This window comes from Myotis lucifugus, unplaced genomic scaffold (assembly GCF_000147115.1).
Source record: "Myotis lucifugus unplaced genomic scaffold, Myoluc2.0 scaffold_1340, whole genome shotgun sequence".
NCBI lineage: Eukaryota > Metazoa > Chordata > Mammalia > Chiroptera > Vespertilionidae > Myotis > Myotis lucifugus.
This window is the reverse complement of record NW_005872388.1, coordinates 8,755-28,101: the sequence shown is the minus strand read 5'-3', so window position 1 is coordinate 28,101 and position 19,347 is coordinate 8,755. Positions and strand designations below refer to the sequence as shown.

General features: G+C 41.8%; 1 protein-coding gene and 2 pseudogenes across 3 annotated transcripts in view; 2 read left to right on the top strand and 1 right to left on the bottom strand.

The window, feature by feature from the left end:
* The first annotated feature begins 1,141 nt into the window (after positions 1-1,141).
* LOC102439740 lies at positions 1,142-1,708 on the top strand (annotated as a pseudogene).
* A 27-nt stretch (positions 1,709-1,735) lies between these two features.
* Positions 1,736-2,733, top strand: LOC102440375 (annotated as a pseudogene).
* The window catches only part of LOC102440065 (DIS3-like exonuclease 1), a 24,135-nt gene continuing 7,485 nt past the window's right edge, over positions 2,698-19,347 (bottom strand). Inside the window, exons 5-15 of one of the 3 annotated variants that reach the window (XM_006107673.3) lie at positions 17,963-18,142; positions 15,301-15,470; positions 13,821-13,982; positions 11,192-11,439; positions 10,522-10,614; positions 7,649-8,182; positions 5,783-5,937; positions 5,507-5,685; positions 4,487-4,632; positions 3,164-3,338; positions 2,698-3,075 (exon numbers count right to left, since the gene is read on the bottom strand). In XM_006107673.3, coding sequence (XP_006107735.3) covers positions 2,749-3,075; positions 3,164-3,338; positions 4,487-4,632; positions 5,507-5,685; positions 5,783-5,937; positions 7,649-8,182; positions 10,522-10,614; positions 11,192-11,439; positions 13,821-13,982; positions 15,301-15,470; positions 17,963-18,142 — 2,369 coding nt within the window. In that variant the 3' untranslated portion in view covers positions 2,698-2,748. Of the gene's footprint in view, positions 3,076-3,163; positions 3,339-4,486; positions 4,633-5,506; positions 5,686-5,782; positions 5,938-7,648; positions 8,183-10,521; positions 10,615-11,191; positions 11,440-13,820; positions 13,983-15,300; positions 15,471-17,962; positions 18,143-19,347 lie in introns of those variants that run through there. The other 2 variants (XM_023748376.1, XM_023748377.1) reach the window with 2 other exon arrangements.

Here is a 19,347-nt window from a genome sequence, read left to right as displayed (position 1 = left end):
CATGCTGGAATAAAAGCTATGTGAAAGTGGTCTCTTAGCAAACTAGCACGAATTTCCTTTTCCTTCACAATTTCACAGACAAAAGATTCATTCTTACTGTAGATCTTAGTAACCTTAGCATATAATTTTTTTTCTTTCCTTACTGAGAACTGTCACCTTTTCACTTAAGGAAGCACTTTATTGCTTCTCTGTGGCACGTTCGAATTATCAGCATCACTTTGTGCTTTTGGGCCGTTATGAAGTAAACTAAGGGTTACTTGAAACACAAACACTGCAATCCTGACAGTCAACCTGATAACCAAGATGGCTGAGTGACTAACAGGTTGGTGGCATCATACTGGACATGTATGATGTCCAGTCCAGTGAAGAAGAGGAAGAAGAGGACGAGAAGTTGCAGAGAGCACCATCACCTGATCCCCGCCGGAGAAGCTACCAAGACTTGGACAAGCCCTGTCGCTCTCCCACGCTGCGCTACAGGAGAAGTGGGAGCCAGTCTGCCAGAAGGCAGAGTCGGTCTCCAAAAAGGAGGAGCCCTTCCCCTCGCCGAGAGAGGCATCGGAGCAAGAATCCAAGAGGTCACCGCCGCAGGTCCCGAGATAGATGGCACAGATCCCGTTCCAAGTCCCCAGGTCATCACCATAGTCATAGACACAGGAGCCACTCAAAATCTCCTGAAAGATCTAAGAAAAGCCACAAGAAGAGCCGGAGAGGAAATGAGTAATGGACTCAGTTTAGGTTTAGTCCAAAGAGCCTCCTGAAAATATGAAGTCATCTCTCTATGCGGAAGGACTGAGATCTACTCCCACGGCAGCTACAAGAATACTTTAGGGCGTTTTTGTTTTTTAACCTTACAGTAGGGTAGTGACCTTGGAATGGAGATAACAAACGCCCTAACCTTTGAAATAGAATGGATAGGATTAAAATGAACTGGTATAAACACAGATGGAACAGGACACTAAAGACAGAACCTGGCTGGGAACCTGGCTAGAGAACCTGGCTATTCTTGATTCTACCAGGGCAGGAAGTCCCCTCCGCTGCGGCACGTCCGATTTCAAGCCGCTCACCGTGAGCTATTCAAAGGGGGACTGCCGGGGTGCTTTCCCGGTTACCGCACAGGCGCAGAGAAAGGCGCATTTGCGCTGAGCCTTGCGCTCAGCTGAGCGAGGCGGAGGCGCGCGGTTTGTGGGTCTCCGGGCACGGGTGCCGAGCGCAGATCCGGGTCGCTGCTGCGCGGCTGTCATGTCAGACAACGAGGACAATTTTGATGGCGACGACTTTGAGGATATGGAGGAGGATGAAGAACTCGATGACTTGGAGAATGCTGAGGAAGAGGGCCAGGAGAACCTTGAGATCCTCCCCTCTGGACAGCGACCGCAGGCCAACCAGAGGCGGATCACCACACCATATATGACCAAGTATGAGCGAGCCCGCGTGCTGGGCACCCGAGCCCTCCAGATCTCGATGTGTGCCCCCGTGATGGTGGAACTGAACGGGGAGACAGATCCCCTGGTTATCGCCATGAAAGAGCTCAAGGCCCGAAAGATCCCCATCATCATTCGGCGCTACCTGCCTGACGGGAGCTATGAAGACTGGGGGGTTGATGAGCTCATCACGGACTAAGCTGGAGTCATCTTCCCAGCTGCACCTCACCCCAGCTCCTGTTCCCACATCCTTTACACATGTAAATAATAAGCTCTCCAACCTTCCCCACCTTCCCCCCAAAAAAATAAAAATAAAAAAAAATAAAATAAAAAGTAAAGGGGACTTCCTCCATCTTTCTTCGTATCTGTTTTGTGTGTGTTTTTAACCGGGATATGACCCACTAAAGGACCCGAGGGAAATCGAACTGAAAGCCTTTGAAAATGGCGAACCGCATGGTGAAGGATGCCCACAGCATTCACGGCACCAACCCACAGTATCTGGTGGAGAAGATCATCCGGACTCGAATCTGTGAGTCCAAGCACTGGAAAGAGGAGTGCTTTGGACTTATGGCTGAACTTGTAGTTGGTAAAGCCATGGAGTTAAGGTTTGTCGGTGGCGTCTATGGTGGCAACATAAAGCCAACTCCCTTTCTGTGTTTGACCTTGAAGATGCTTCAGATCCAACCAGAGAAGGATATCATTGTTGAGTTTATAAAAAATGAAGATTTCAAGTCTGCATGCATGTTGGGAGCACTTTATATGAGGCTGACAGGCACTGCAATTGATTGCTACAAATACCTGGAGCCTCTGTACAACGATTATAGAAAAATTAAGAGCCAGAACCGAAATGGAGAGTTTGAGCTGATGCACGTAGACGAGTTCTTTGATGAACTAGTACACAGTGAGAGAGTCTGTGATATTCTGCCCTGGCTACAGAAACGCTATGTGCTAGAGGAAGCTGAGCAATTGGAGCCTCGGGTTAGCGCTCTAGAAGAGGACAAAACAAATGCTTTGCTGTGGGTACACTGGAAGATTCGTGTTTTTTGCGTGATGGTGCAGGATAGCGATATTTCATCATGCTACGTAGAATGGCATGCACTTTGCAACTTATTGTTTACTTCTGGAATTTTCCATTTAATAGTTTGGACTGTGGTTGACTGTGGGTAACTGAAACCATGGTAAGCAAAACTGCAGGTAAGGGGGGACTATGGTATGTGAAATATTTACCCAATCTCAATCGATTAGAACATTGGGTGACACAAAAAGTCGACTAACGTTAATGTCGAAAAGTGGGTAAAACATTCACGTAAGATAAAACCCTTTTATTTTATTGAAGATGAGTATTTCCTATTCCATGACTGTCTGAGACATCTAGGAGAGCTAGGTCCCGTATCTCCTCTAGAAGCATGTACAGGCTTCTTCCCTTGGTTTGGCAGTATTTTTGAAAATCTTCCTGAATGATGTTTCCTTTGACTTCTTGGGCAAGCTGAGCTTCCTCCACAGATCGAGTTACTTCCCTCACCAAGTCACTCTTTAGCAAGAGGGAACTCTGATGTAGAAGTTCTGAATCTGGTATCATGTACGGTTTGTTGCTCATTATTTCAAGCCTGATTGTATCAGAATGGCATCGTGAGGCCTGTACGGATATTCTCACCTGTCACAGAGGATAAAATGCATATTACTAAATCGCATTCTTTGTTCTTTACACTGAAAGCAATATGCAATGTAAATACAAGACTTACTGTTACATGGTCAAACAAATGGAACGTCATGGATTCCCCTCCTGTTGTGGTAGAGGTGATTTTGTTCTGAAATCGTTGAAGGGATCCTGGCTTCCATTCAGAACGGCTGTCTGGCCCACATGAGATTACTAAGCCATCTTTATTTTTTAGGTAAGCAGCACCTTTAATCCCAAACCTGAATCATTGCCAGAATAAAAATCCAGAGATAATATATTCTTAGTATGCAGATCTAGAATACTTATCTAGAATGCTAGTTTTTCTTCTAAATTAAAAACAATTTTTCCTGTGATTTACCTCTAAATTTTTATTTCATTGATCAGATAGAAACAAATTATCTTGCTACATAAGTAAAATCCTATCCTAAGACTGATACAGATATACTAGATTCTAATCTTTTATACTTTTATAGTGAATTATACAGGATGGGGCAAAAGTAAGTTTACAGTTGTGAGTATGTGAAACATAGAGTTTTTTCTTTTTTTATTTATTAATTACTAGATGCCCAGTGCATAAAAATTCATGCACTGGAGGGCTCAGCCTGGCCTGCCCCCTCACAGTCTAGGAGCCCTCAGGGGCGGGAGGCGACCTGGCTATCAGGGGAAGGCGACGCCCCATCACACCTCTGCTGCTGCCACTGCCGGCAGTGCAAGATTCAGCCAGTCCTGGATACCTGAGCCTCAGGTGGCCCTGGGTAGCTGAGGGAACTGGGGGTCTCTGGAGGCAGGCATCTTGTGGCTGTGGGTGCCGCCATCTTTGAGGGCATGGCAATTAGCATATTTTCTCTTTATTGGCTGTGGGCACCGCCATATTTGAGGGTGGGACAGTTAATTAGCCTATTTCCTCCTTATTGGCTGTGGGCACCGCCATCTTTGCGATGGCGTGAGGGTCAATTAGCATATTCACTCTTTATTAGATAGGATTGTATTATTTTCCATATGAATAACTGTAAACCTACCCTACCGTGTATAATACATTATGTACATATGGTAACTATAAATAATTGCTAAAAGCCCGGCTGGCGTGACTCAGTGGTTGAGCATTGACCTATGAACCAGGAGGTCATAGTTTGATTCCCAGACAGGGCACATGCCTGGGTTGTGGGCTCGATCTCCAGTGTGGGGCAGCCCATCAATGATTCTCTATCATCATTGCTGTTTCTATCTCTCTCTCCCTCTCCCTTCCTTTCTGAAATCAATAAAAATGTATTAAAAAAATAATAATTGCTAAAATAAATATCTTAAATTATATCTAAAGTACTGTTTGTGTTCTACATTTTTAGTTTAACTATAATTTCTTAACAATTTTATGTTAGACATAACATACCTTGGTATAAATACGAGCACTCCATTTGTTCTAATTGAATAAATAACCCCATCAGCTATGCAACGCTCCTCCGTTTCTTGGTCTTTGTCTTTAAAATACATGCACTGGAAGAGCTCAGTAGACTGCTTCTGAGAATGCTGTGCTGCCTGTAAGAAGCACAACCCCAAAGCATGATGAAGACTTCTCTGACATCCTAGATGAAACATGAAATTTATAGTTCCACAGAACCAAGGTCTTTAAACAAGTGAGGTCTGCCCCAGGCTGGAGCGTCATCCCACATACCATGAAGGCTGCGGGTTCGATTCCCGGGTGGGGCCCATACCTAGGTTTCAAGTTTGATCCCTGGTCCAGGTGCATGAAGGAGGCAACTGATTGATGTTTCTCTTTCATCAATTAAAAATTGTTAATTTAAATAGCCAACATGGCTGGTGGCTATAATAATACTGAAAAGCACAGAACTATAGAACATTGGATATAGAAAATTATATTAAACATTAAGGTAGTTTCTAATCTTATGTGTCACCAAATGGTCTACTTCTATGCTATGCAATATTGAAGCCACAGCAACAATATGAAATAGAACAAAAAACAGCTTCTAAAACAATGATGTAAGTATACTGACATGGTGTACAAGCAATAACATGTTTTAAGTGGGGAAAAAAAGGCAGATTTCAAAATAACAGGTATGGTAAAATATTTTTATAAATAAGCATTATCTAAAATTGTTAATAATGGTTATCTCTGGATGGTAAGATGATAGATGATTTTTTACATTTCTACATTTTAGGGAAAAAATCTATTGTTAAGTCTTCCAAATCCACATTACGTTATCTCAGGACATTTGTAAATGTATTAAGAGCTACTCAACAAGCTTTATAATTTTTCATGTGATTTCATTGGTTAGAATGATTCTAACATTTAATTTGCTAGAATATATGGTACTTCATTCTATTACACAATAAAAGGTGATATTCTCTTAGTGAAGAGATACTGGGTGAAAGAAATTAAAACCCCTCTTACTCGGTTTCTATTGTTGATATGTCTGCATAATTCCTCAAGATCTTTGTTGCTGAACAAATTTTCCTTAACTTCCATTTTCTTATCTTTTGAAATGGCTGCCATTAACAATCGGTGTACTATGATATCTGCATATCTTCTTATTGGAGAAGTAAAGTGAGTGTATTTATCTAATGCGAGACCTTCAAAAAGAACCAAAAGATCAAAATAAACAACAAAAAGTACTTTTGAAACAACCTGCTCAAGGTTAGGCCACACAAGGAAAACTTTATCGTTCACCATAATGATGGAACTCCTCCTCTGCACAGGATCCGGTGGAGAAATAGAGTGCATTAGACATGGCCTGTGTAGCCATAGAGCGGAGCAGTCTGTTTACAATGGGATCGTTGGGGTCATTCGCGTTATCCAGAGAATCAGCCAGTGTCTTATTGGACCTGACAAAAAAGTGGAAAAACTTTTATTTAGTCCCCAGCAATGACTTATAAGCCAACACTCTGAGGGGAACACTTCACTCATCAGTCTGTTTCTTAAGTAGTAAAGAGTAATGTGGTAATACCTACAAGGTTAAATTAATGCTCAGCACATGGCAGGTGGTCAAATACTTGCTGAATTCCTAACACCCTTAACCTAAACATACTGTAGGTCAAAGAATGGACTTTTTCTTTTCTTTTTTTAATCCACACCTGAGGATATGTTTTCATTGATTCAAGAGAGGGAGGAAGGGAGAGGGAGAGGGGGAGGGAGAGAGAAACATCAGTGTGAGAGAAACATCGATCAATTGCCTCCTGTATATGCCCCAACTGGGGTTCGAACGTACAACTTGGGTATGTAACGTGACCGGCGGGAACCAAACCACCGGGAATCAAATGATGCTCCAACCACCTGAGCCAAACCGGCGAGGGCTGGACTTTTTCTTTTTTTTAAATCAAGAATTATGGAGCCAGATAGAGTTAAAAAACTAAACTAAACTTGAGATACACAAGTAAAAGAAACCTAAATTATTATTATTTAAAGAGAGATAAATCATTCTACTTATTTATTTATTTTTTTAAATATAGTATATTTTATTGATTTTTTTACAGAGAGGACGGGAGAGGGATAAAGAGTTAGAAACATCGATGAGAGAGAAACATTGATCAGCTGCCTCCTGCACCCCCCCATCAGGGATGTGCCCACAACCAAGGTACATGCCCTTGACCGGAATCGAACCCGGGATCCTTCAGACCGCAGGCCGACGCTCTATCCACTGAGCCAAACAGGTTAGGGCTCATTCTATTTATTTACTCTCAAATAATTTTTAAAAATCCAGGAAATAGCCTAGCTGGTGTGGCTCAGTGGTTGAGCGTCGACCCATGAACGAGGAAGTTATAGTTTGATTCCTAGTCAGGGCACAGGCCCTAATTGTGGGCTTGATCCCCAGTAGGGGTTGTGCAGGAGGCAGCCAATTGATGTTTCAATCTTTCTATCCTTCTCCCTTCCTCTCTATAAAATCAGTAAAAAATATTTTTTTAAATTAAAAAACCCCCAGGAAATATAGGATTATACTAAAAATTTAATAATAGAGCATACAATTCAATTCTGTATGTAGCCCACTAATAGAAAAGAGGGAAAGGAATGATGGAGAATGAGGAATAGGAAAGCAAAGCAATACAGTGAACAAAAGATACCATCAACTAAGCGGCAAAAAAATCCATTGTGATTAATGAATTAGCACCTGTTACTTCAAAATAAAATACTGAAAAATCCTCTTCTACATCATTTTTAACAGGGAAAGATTTTATCCTGGAGGTAGGGAGTAAAAAGTTTCCGTCCATGGTGGCTTGGACTAATTTGCCTTATGATATGCTGCATTTTTAAAGTAGTGAAATAAGTAGAATAAGTTTTTGGGATTTGCCTGAGGACTAGAAGAAATTGAATCAAGGTTCTTTACTCCTGTATTACAAATTGTAGTGGGTCTAAATTATGCCTCAAAAGACTTGTTTTAATTTTGAGGCTTCATACCTACATTTTAGTATATGAAGAAAAAGCCAAGAAGTTTTCTATTTTTGGTCAACGATCTGGCTATCACATTTTAAGATCTACTGTAAGATAAATAAGTGTACAACATTCCCTCCCATTCCTCTGCCCCCTCAAAAGAGGAGTTACCGTGTGTCTATGAAGAAGCCTTTTGCTTTAGCACATTCTCTTAACTCTGAGAAAAACTCCTGGTGTGGAGGAGGGTGTTGGCGCAACAAGGCCTGATGCGGAAAGCTCTCCCAGATCTTCTTGGCTACCCAGTGGTTGGCTAGGATCATGCATTCAGCCACCGTCTCATGGACTTCCAGGGGCTGCTTGGGGATGAGGTCACGAATGTTCTTCTTTTCATCCAGCTGCACTCGAACTTCTACCCCTTCCAGTTCCAGGGCACCACAGAGGTCTCGTTTAGCTCGGACATGGCGTGCGATGTCGGTCAGCTTTCCAATCGCCCACACTAACTCCTCTAGCTTGGCTTGTCTGCTCCTCTCATCCAAGTCCCTGAATTCTGGAATATCATCGATGATGTTAAAGTTTCCGTCCAGTAGTTCCTGGGCTGCTTCATAAAACAGTTTGTATGATGATCGAATAATGGTTCTGCCATACCACACTTTCTTAATTTCATAGGAGGTCTTATCCAACTCCCACATGATGCTTACAGCATACCTACAAACCAGTAACACTGAGATGATTATTTAATTCTTCCATGTTTGAAGCAAGCAGAACTCAACTCTAAGTGTAACTTGAAATAAATGGCATTGCTACAAGTTTTTGGTCTGCTGTCGCAACCTAAACACTCCACCACTAAATCAAAGTTAGACTAGATTTTGTTGAGCTCTGAGCAAATCTGAAATGAGTTCACCTGTAATGTTAGAACTCCTCCCTTACAGCTTTCCATTTTAATTAGAATAGCACAGCACTGACAGAGGGAGTCAAGTCTGCTGGCTCTCTAGTAAAGAAGAGCTAAGCCTTTCAAATCCTACAGATGACACTGAACTATGACATCAGCCTTGATGGTAGGTAAATTAGCAAAAAGTTCATTTACTAAAGAACCACTCAGCTACCAAATCACTCTATTTAAAAATATGCAACATTTGCAACTCATAAGAAACAAAGGGCTAGCCCTAGCCGGTGTTGATAAGTGGTTAGAGTGCCGGATGGCACATCGAAGGATTTGGGGTTCGATTTCTGGTCAAGGGCACATACCTGGGTTGCAGGTTCAATCCCCAGTCTTAGTCGAGGGCATGTGCTGGAGACAACCAATAGATGTGTTTCACATCAATGTTTCTCTCCCCCCACACCCCCGTTTTCCTCCCTTCCGCTCTCTCTAAAAAGCAAAGGAAAAAAATATCCTCACCAACCCCCCCCCCAAAAAAAAACAAAACAAAACAAAAAAAACTCCACCAAGGGCTATTTTTCCCTCAAGATACAAAAAGCTCTTATAAATCAATTACTAAATAGATCAAAAACTCAAAAAAAGGGCAAAGAAACGTAATTAATTCACAGAAAGGGATATGTAAATGACTATTAAACATAAAAATGTTTAACTTTACTTGTAGTAGTTGAATTAAAATGCAAACTAAAATCACTCTAAAATACAATTTTCATCTATTAAATTGGCAAAGTTAAAAAAATTATAACATACTGTGTTGGCAAGGCTGTGGAGAAACAAGCATTCTCATCTATTGATGGTGAGAATGTAATTGATTTCAGAGGGGAAGGGAGAGGGAGAGAGAGAAACATCAGTGATGAGAGAGAATGACTGATCGGCTGCCCTCTGCACACCCCACACTGGGGGATCAAGCCCACAACCCAGGAATATGCCCTGACCAGGAATCGAACTGTGACCTCCTGGTTCATAGGTTAACTCTCAACCACTGGGCCACGCTGGCCGGGTTACATATACCCTTTGACACAGAAATTCCACTTTAGGAATTTATCCTCCAGATACAGTGTGCTTTAAAAAATATGAAATGACTTATGTTCCAAGTAATTCATTACAGGTTTGCAGTACAGGTTTGCTTATTAATTATGGTATTGTTTTCCACACAAACAACTGTAAACCTACTTTTGCCCCACCCTGTATATAACACCTATCACCATTTATGTAAAAAAGAAAGACCACATGTCGCCCTAGCTGGTTTGGCTCAGTGGATTAAGGGTCCTAGGTTCAATTCCAGTCAAGAGCACATGCCTGGGTTGCAGGCTCAATCCCCAGTTGGGGGTGTGCCCTGGTGGGGTCCCTCGGCCTGGCCTGCGGGGATCGGGCTGAAACTGGCTCTCTGACATTCCCCGAGGGGTTCCAGATTGCAAGTGGGCGGTTCTCAGGTGACGCACCCCGGAGAACACACCAGTAATGTTGTGTTCTTTGTCTTTAAAATACATGCACTGGATTGGGCTCCCTCCTCTCTGGTTCCAGGTGCATCACCAGAGAACCACAGCTGCCAAGTCACTGCAGCCCAGCATTGCCTGCGTTGAGTGTCTGCCCTCTGGTGGTCAGTGGTGTCATAGCTACCAGTTGGATGGTCCAACGGTAGCTTAGGCTTTTCTATATATAGATTGGTAACTAAGGGAAAGTGATAGGAGGGATTCTTTCACTAAATATGTTTTAGAAGTATAAATTTTGGACTACATGGTTTTATTATCTATTCAATAATAGATAGAAACTTTAACTACAAAAAAATAACAACACACCTTCCTAAGTTCATGCTCCTCATGCAAAACAGCCTCAACCAGGGACTACAAATGCACAATTGTTCCCAGACTTTAGCCAACATTAAAAAGCCAAAAAACAGAGGGAGAAACGGCCTCACAGGGAGAGAAGGAAGGGAAGAGAAGGCTAGAGAAATAAAGCTTTCTGAAAATAAGTGGTACAGAGTGGTGTAGAGGATACAGGGAGGAAGCAGGGGTGGGGTGTGGGGTGATAGAGCGTGTTAGAAATAAGAGGAGAAAGAGGCCAGAAGCAAGAGCACCAGGTGTCACACAGGTAAAAATAATGAATTCACCTATCAACGCCTCCCAGAAGGGAACACAAATCCGAGCTGAGGATGGAGGGCAGCATATCATAGCGTCGGTCTGCTAAATAATAAGTGGTGGCCCTGTGAAAGACACACATACGGTACATGACCTTCAGCAGCAAGAAGTAGAACTGCTGACTGCATGGGTTGCTGTGAGGTAAACGGCCAAAATCTCAGTACAAATTCCCCAAGGCTGTTGTTTTTCCATAAAGTGCAGCCGACTGGGTAATAAAGCTATTCCCATGTTCCCACTTTTCTAAGCGATGCTGCTTCAGGCTGAGTATGCTTCCACTGATATAAAAAAAGAAAGAGAAAATGACATGAGTCTTAGTTGTATAAAAAAAAATTAGAGTGTAATGATCCAGTATTTATATAAAATAGTATATTGCTACATGAAAAATTTAACCCATTTCAATTTAGAAGGAAATAATGTGTGAAAAGGTTCTGTTACAAAAAGCAAGGTACATTGATCAAGGTACGATTTTTCTAAAGGGAAAAGGAGAAGTGTACCTCACTATTTTCTTCTGGAAGCGATCTTCAGAATTGTAATAAACTGTGAAATCTATGTTTTGAAAGTCTGAAACTAGCATAGTTATAGTTACAAAATATGTTACAGTTACATACACGTAATCACACTGCTGATTTCAAATAGCATTACCTTGTCTTGGCTTCAATGTCAATATAAGAATTTGGAGCCACAAAGTGTGTGACATCTGCAATGTGGACCCCGAGCTCCAGGTTGCCATTGTTTAAGGTTCTGACTGAGAGTGTGTCATCCACATCTTCACAACCTTTGGGGTCGATGCTGAATACAAGATGGGTTTTCCTCAAGTCTCTACGTTCTCGTTCCTCTTCAGGACTCACCTTCCAGGGATTTTCTGGTGTGTTTACTGGCATCTCACACATCTGTACAATGAGAGGCCAAATATTGATTAATTCCCCAGCACACGTTTCCTTTAAAAATCTACTCTGACAATCTCAATGTGACCTCATAGAAATCCCATTCATTACCTACTACCCTCTGCAATTGACCTGTGCTTGTTTCTTTTGATCAATAGTGATTTATTAGGTGCCTCATATGTGTCAGGAAATGTGCTAGGCTCTGAAAAGTCAGGAGTCAATAGAAAAAACACAGTCCCCTTCCCGTGGGGACCCTTCCCAGTCTGACAGGAATGTTCCACAACTTTTACCAGCCTCTTTAGTTATGCGGCTCGAGCAGAAATGAATGGGTGGCTTATATAAAGGGTAGAGCCTCTACCCCATTTTCAAATGATCCATTTATTTAAATGTAGTTGAGCTTTTAATTCAAGTCAAACCCTGAAAAAAAATCAACATGTCCTAAATATTAAAAGCTTATTTTTTTAAAAAAAAGGTATTCCTCTGACTGGCTTATTTCACTTAGCATAATGCTCTCTAGTCCCATCCATGCTGTTGCAAATGGTAAGAAAGATAAATACCACATGATCTCACTCATTTGTGGAATATAGTGAACAACATAGGCTGATGAAAAGGGATAGATCCAGAGACAGAGAAGCAGCGATAAGACTGTCAAACCTCAGAAGGAAAGTAGGGAAGGGTGGGGGTAAGGGGGAGAGATCAACCAAAGAACTTGTATGCATGCATATAAGCCCAACCAATGGACACAGACAACAGGGGGGCGAGGGCATGAGTGGGGGGGGGGGGTTATGGGGGGGATGAGGTCACATATGTAATACCTTAATCCATAAAGAAGTTAAAGACTGGGAAAAAAAAAGGTAATCCTCAAAGATAATTTAAGCCGAACCAATCTAGGATATTCTCTCTCCATTATTACTCACTTAAACCATCAATTTGTAGTTAAGTAGGCTAAAAGGGAAGAGAATTCTAGTCCTGTAAGTCTAATCCATGCTTTATTTTATTCTAACATTTTCACTATGAGCTGAAACAAGTCAACAAATAATTTCTAAAAACTAATGTTAAACATAAAAATTTAATAATGTAAAATATTCTAAAATATTTTACTAATATATCTATTGATCTGTCAAAATTCCACTGAAAATAACACCCAATGCTCTTGATGGCAATGCAAACTGGTACAATTTTTCTGAAGAACAATCTGCCAATACATAACAAAAGCTATTTAAATTTTTTATGTCCTTTGATTTGGTAATCTCACTTGAAGGATTACATTCCAAGGAAAATGATTAAAAAGAAAAAAAACACAATGTTTATAAAAGTACATATTTGAAATAGCATTTTTTATAATACTGAAAAATTAAACAGCTTAAATGCCCAATACTGAGGAACACTTAAGCAAACTAGAGTACATCAACCTATATATATAAAAGCCTAATATGCAAAGTGTCCCCTTGGGAGTTCGACCGACCTGGAGTTTGATTGCTCACTATGACATGCGCTGACCACCAGGGGGCGACGCGGAACGAAGGCAGGCCCCAGCCGGCAGCCACTAGGGACCTACCCACGCACGAATTTCTTGCACTGGGCCTCTAGTATACAATAATTTGCCATAACTATTAAAAATAAGTAGGCTCGGGTGGGTGTGGGCAGGAGGGAGTCAATTGGAAAAACAACAACAAAAAACAAAGGGACATCTGTAATACTTTCAACAATAAAGATAAATTAAAAAAATAAAAATAAGTAGGCTACATCAATATATAAAAATAATTTTAACTGAAAGAAGCAGAACAGAAAATAGTATGTGCACACTAGGAATATAGCTATGCAAGAATAATAAACAAGATTTATGAGGATTTTAAAGGATTGCAAAGTGATGAAAATAGCTGATGCTTTATGTTCATGAAAGTTTTGTCTTCTGTAAAGGTTACAAAAGCCGTTTCACAATAAGCAGGATATTTTTTTACCCAGGATCAGAGATGTACGGAGCCCAACAAGCTGCTTCCCGCAGCCTTCTGCAGGCCTCTGTGAATGATTATGACAGGGAACAGAACCCAGTGGGTCTGTAACTAGGTACCCGTGTAGTTGCTGGGGATGGATGCATACTGACTATAAGATACTGACATGCCATTTTTAAGCACAGTTGGAAAATGTAAAAATTTGAGAGCTGTGAAGCTATAGGAAACTAACTCTGCACTTGAAGCTGATTTCAGTCTGGTTCAAACACAGAATAAAGAAGAGTGAGAATTTTTCATTGTGTGTGGCTTTAGACAGTGGGTTGTGACAGTGCAAAGATTTTTTTCTCTCTTAATGATGAAACAAACAACAACAAAGGCAAAAAGAAAATGCACAAAATGTCTTTCACCCGACCAAAGTTCTCAGAGAAATCTGACCTGAGCTTCTGAGAAAGGGGCAACTGAAATGTTGTTTTCCACCAGGATGGTTGCAATTTCTCCTTCCAGATCTCCGATTCTTCCTAAAACACGCACAAAATGTCCATTTGGGTACACGGATGTCGACTCCCAGGAATCAATGCGCACAACCACCCTGAAGTCCTGCACAAAAGGAGAGAAAAAACAACAACCACCCATGAGCCCAGCGCCAGGAGTTGAGTGGATCAATTAGCAGCACCAAGATAAACCGCATCGAGCTCCAAAAGTAGCCAATTTGCAAATAACGGGTGTGTGTTTTTTAAAATAGGTCTTCCTGTGTTACCAAATTTCCACATGGCATATAAATGCCTGGCACAGTGCTTGGGAGGAAGGCATCACCTCTCTACATCAAATAAATGGGCTGGAAATGTTTAGTTTATTAAAGAAAGTTTAATTTAAAAAAAAGCCTACTAATACATTTTAGTTAACATTTGCAACACAAGGAAATAATTCATTTATGCATAGTCCAAATTAAATTCCAAAACAAAAATCTTAATTTTTTTGTGTGTGGGAGTTACTTTCTTATTTCTTAAGTCATCTTCTGGTGGGGAAGAAGGCATCAGTGTGATTGACGCCAATGCTCCCCAATTCTAGCAAACCATGGATAAGGAAAGCAGTATTTCCAATCGGCCTCAGAATGCTGTATAAGGCTTTCAGACGTGAAGGTACACAATGATCAGGTTACTGTCTCATTTAGAAACAGCAAAACATCAGGCTAATCAGATTGGGTGATGCTTACACTCTTCACCACAGTAAAAGTTTAATTTCTAACTTTCTTGTTTATGCCTCCTCTCTGGTGCTATATTCCTTTATGGATAATCGATTCTGTGAAGTATCACTATATCATCTCTACAGGGCAGTGATCGTATTTCTATATCGCTTGCTAGAAGAAAGCTTGTTAGTGTTGGCACAGTGTATCCATTCAAAGTTTCTGTGTTGGACAGCTGGGTAATGTATGTTCTCTCTGGTTGTCTTACACAGCTCTTTCTAGGACGGTTTCTCTCTGGCCTTCATTCATTAACCAAGGACTATTTAATAGATGGTTCTATATATTTAGAATTTTTAAAAAATGGGATCTCAAATGCCAGATGCTATCAATAATTTATGCCTCGTTCTTGTTTTTAAAAAAATATATTTTTATTGATTTCAGAGAGGAAGGCAGAGGGAGAGAGAGATAGAAACATCCATGATGAGAGAGAATCATGGATCGGCTGCCTCCTACAAGTGCCCCACTGTGGATCGAGTCCACAACCCGGGCATGTGCCCTTGACCGGAATCGAACCTGGGACCTTTCAGTTTGCAGGCCGATGCTCTATCCGCTGAGCCAAACCAGCTAGGGCAATTCATGCTTTCTTATGCAAAGGAATTAATAATGTTTTCTGGAACTGCTCAAGAGCTGGCAGAAACAGGAGGAAAACAGTAGAGGTACAATGTCAGCTACCTGGAGGGCTTCTGCCTGCTGAGTGCTAATTCGGATTTTGGGAATTCTGTAATCCCAAGGTGTAACTAGGATTTTCTGAGCATTTTTCCCCTGAGATTGGACCTCTTCTTTGGATGGAAATGTCACCACATAATCCCGCCAGTTCTTCTGAAGGATGCCCACCACTCTGCCTTTGGGGAAACAAAACAAAACAAAACCTTAAGTGGCGAGATGTCACCTATTTGGACTCAGACAAGTTTAGCAGTAAGCGAGGAAGAAAGCAGGAAATACAACATCCCATTTTTTTCAAGCACATCCACACACGCCGAGAGATGCTTAAACATTTGCCTTCCTAGCATTTTATTATTAATACAGATTTTAAAAAATTAAAAAGTGTATTTTTATTGATTTCTGAGAGGGAGAGGGAAAGAGAGATAGAAACATAAGTGATGAGAGAGAATCATTTATTGGTTGCCTCCTGCACACCCCACATTGGAGATGGAGCCCAAAACCCAGGCATGTGCCCTTGACCAGAATCGAACCTGGGACCCTTCAATCTGCAGGCAGATGCTTTATCCACTGAGCCAAACCAGCTAAGGCTAAAAAAAATTTTTTAATAACATTGGCAGTATGCCCTTTCTTCTGAGGGGCCTGATGTGACATTTAGAATCCATTAGTCCCACTTTCTCTTTTGCTCTTACCTGAGTGACCTCAGGTTTAGGTATGTTGGGAAAAGTCAATGATTTTCATTTATTGGGTTTTTTTAAACTCACTCCCTCTACTGGGCATTTTTACTATTTTTCTTGCATTTTCCCACCGGCCAAGATTGTTTAGCTCAACATGATATACAGAAAAGGATACAAATCATTTAAGTCTGATATACAACACTTTTAAACATCACTGACTGAAAAAACAAGTTTTAGTATTTAAAAGTGTTGTCTTTGCCTGGCCAGAGTGGCTCAGTGGTTGAGCATTGACCTATGAACCAGGAGTTTACAGTTTGATTCCCAGTCAGAGCACATGTCCGATTACGGGCTCCATCCCCAGTGTGTGGAGTGCAGGAGGCAGCCAATCAATGATTCGCTCTCATCATTGATGTTTCCATCTCTCTCTTCCTCTCCCTTCTCCTCTGAAATCAGTAAAAATATATATTTTAAAAAGTGCTATCTTTTCTTTTCATAAACATTTATTGAGCCTCTACCAGCAAGCATCCTGTGCTAGGTGCAGGGAATATAGCAGTATCAAAACAAAGCCCTTGATTTCCTGGAGTGTAGTCTGGGTGTCTGTAGGGGTGGGAAACAGTGAACACAATAAATATACGTGAGGTAGTAATGATTGCTAAGAAAGATATAGGTAAGGTAAGGTGACCCAGAGTAATAAAGGGTCAGAAGTAGCAGTTATTTTAAATAAAGTGCCATGTGAGCAGAGACTTGAAGGGAGAAAAGGAGGTGTGAGGATGTGAGGGGACAGCTTGTTTCCGGTGGTGGAAAGGACAAGTTGGTTACTGTGGCAGGAGCAGAATGGTGAAGAGGACATTGACAGCAGGCAGCCCACACTGCAGGATCTTGTAGGCCAGAGTAGGAACTTTGGATTTTATTGAGAGAAATAGGAAATAGCCATTGGAGAATTCTGAGTGGAGATGTGGCAAGACCTAGATTTTTAAAAGGACCACGGTGACTTCTGTGTGGAGAAAAGACTACCTGGGAGCAAGGGTGGGAGCAGGAGACCAGCGAGGAGGCTGCTGGGGAAATCTCGCCAAGGAGTTCTAGTGGACCCAATTAGGAGAGAAGTGGTGGAGTATGGAGTGGCTGAATTCAGTTAGAGATGCTAGGACTTGCTGACGTGTGAAAGAAAATTCAAGGATGACTCCAGTGTCTTTGGGTTGACCAATTTAAAGTGAACATGCTATTTATGAAGAGCAGGTTTGGGGTGGTAATAGGGAATTTGTTATTAGGCATGTTAAGTTTGAGATGCCCATTAGACATCCAGGGGAAGATGCCAAATGAACAACGGAGTAGACAAGACTGGAGGCTAAAGGTGTCTGGGCTGGAGATAGAAAGCCAGACTGAACGAGCGTTCCTATGGAGAGTGCGCAGGAAAAAGAGATCCAGAGAGGAGCCAGGTGCATGCAAGAGGACAGACAATTGGCTGAGAGGAACCAGCAAAGGACCTGAGGGGGAGCAACCTGTAGGGGAGGGAAGAACCCAGAAGCCAAAGATGAGGATGTGGTCCATAGGCCAAGTGCTACCAACAGGCTACGGACTGCCGGCAATGAGGTCGCTGGTGACTTTGACAAGAGGTCAAGGTTTTCTTTTTAGGGCGGGGGTGGGGGACGCACCTGAATGTAGTGTCTTTGGGAGAAAATGGGCAGAGAAGAAGCAGAGAGAATGCAAGTGAACTGTTTCACTGAGTCTCGCCACAAACTGAAGCAGAGAAAAGGGTGGTAGCTGCAGGGGATGTGGGGCTCAAGGGGGTTTTGTTTTTGTTTTAAGATGGGAGATATTGCAGCATATTTGGGTGCTGATGAGAATAAAATAAATCTGCAGAAAGGGGAAACTGATAATGTAGGAAAAGAGCCGATATCGTGTATTAATGATTGCAAAATTTCTGTATTGTTGAGGAGAGGCAAAATAAACATTTCACAAGAAAAATGGATAACTGTGGGACTTTCCAGCTGGCTCACCTGTGGGCATGGGCTCACTTGGGGACTCCCCTGTGGCCTTGTCATCACCGTCATTCTCACACAAGGCAACGGTTCTTCCTTTCCATTCACTTTTAGGAAGCAGTTCCACAACCACCATGTCTCCATGAATCGAGCGGTTTCGAGCCTTCATCCCGTGGATGAGGATGTCACTAACTAAACCTGCGTTTGGGACAGCACAGAGAAACCCCATAAAGTCAAGGGGGGTGCCACACCAGTGAGGCACTTTGAACATAATATATCTGAGGTCTACTCAGCTTTCCTACAAAGAAAAGCCTCCTTCTTTAAAAAAATAGGTCAAGCTTCTTCATTTTGTTCCACAGGCTAGGAATGAGGAAACACAGCCGCCATGTCATACTCTATAATGTGCTTTCATAAAGGATCACCTTCAATCGTCCTTTAAAGTAGGTAACAGTTCCCTACATGAGACCATGTAAGCCTACACTGGGATTCTGTCACACACCTGCAGGGGCCACGCAGCCAGGGCGAGGCCAGCAGGCTCATGAACTATGGATACTGCAGCACTGACGGGGGGGGGGGGGGGGCCGGATTCTGACGAGCAAAAGCCCCGAGAAAGCCATTGCGTCTCATTCTCCTTTAGCCCAGCCATGCTCCGACTGTCAGGGTTTTCTGCACCTTGTCATTGTAGAAGTAGGAAGTACACTCCATCATTCAACTTATTTACATATTTTCTTCATTTTATACTTTTTTAGTGATTCCAATGAGGTAATATAGCACATTGAGGCAGTTCCGGGCAATGTCTTAAAATCATGGTCAGACTGCCTTAGTGGCAGTCTCAGCCCCCCACTCAGCAAGTGTTGATCTTGGGCAAGTTACTGTGCTTCCTTGGAATTTAGTTTCCTCACGTGTAGCCTTGTGTATCCTCATGTAAAAAAGGTGGAAAACAATAATACCTATGTTAAGTGTTCAGAAAAGTACCTAGTACAGTGATGGCGAACCTTTTGAGCTCGGCGTGTCAGCATTTTGAAAAACCCTAACTTAAATCTGGTGCCGTGTCACATATAGAAATTTTTTGATCTTTGCAACCATAGTAAAACAAAGATTTATATATATATATATATTTTTTTTTTTAAAAAAATATATTTTATTGATTTTTTACAGAGAGGAAGGGAGAGAGATAGATAGTTAGAAACATCGATGGGAGAGAAACATCGACCAGCTGCCTCCTGCACATCTCCCACGGGGGATGTGCCCGCAACCCAGGTACATGCCCTTGACCGGAATCGAACCTGGGACCCTTCAGTCCGCAGGCCGACACTCTATCCACTGAGCCAAACCGGTTTTGGCAAGATTTATATTTTTGATATTTATTTTATATATTTAAATGCCATTTAACAAAGAAAAAT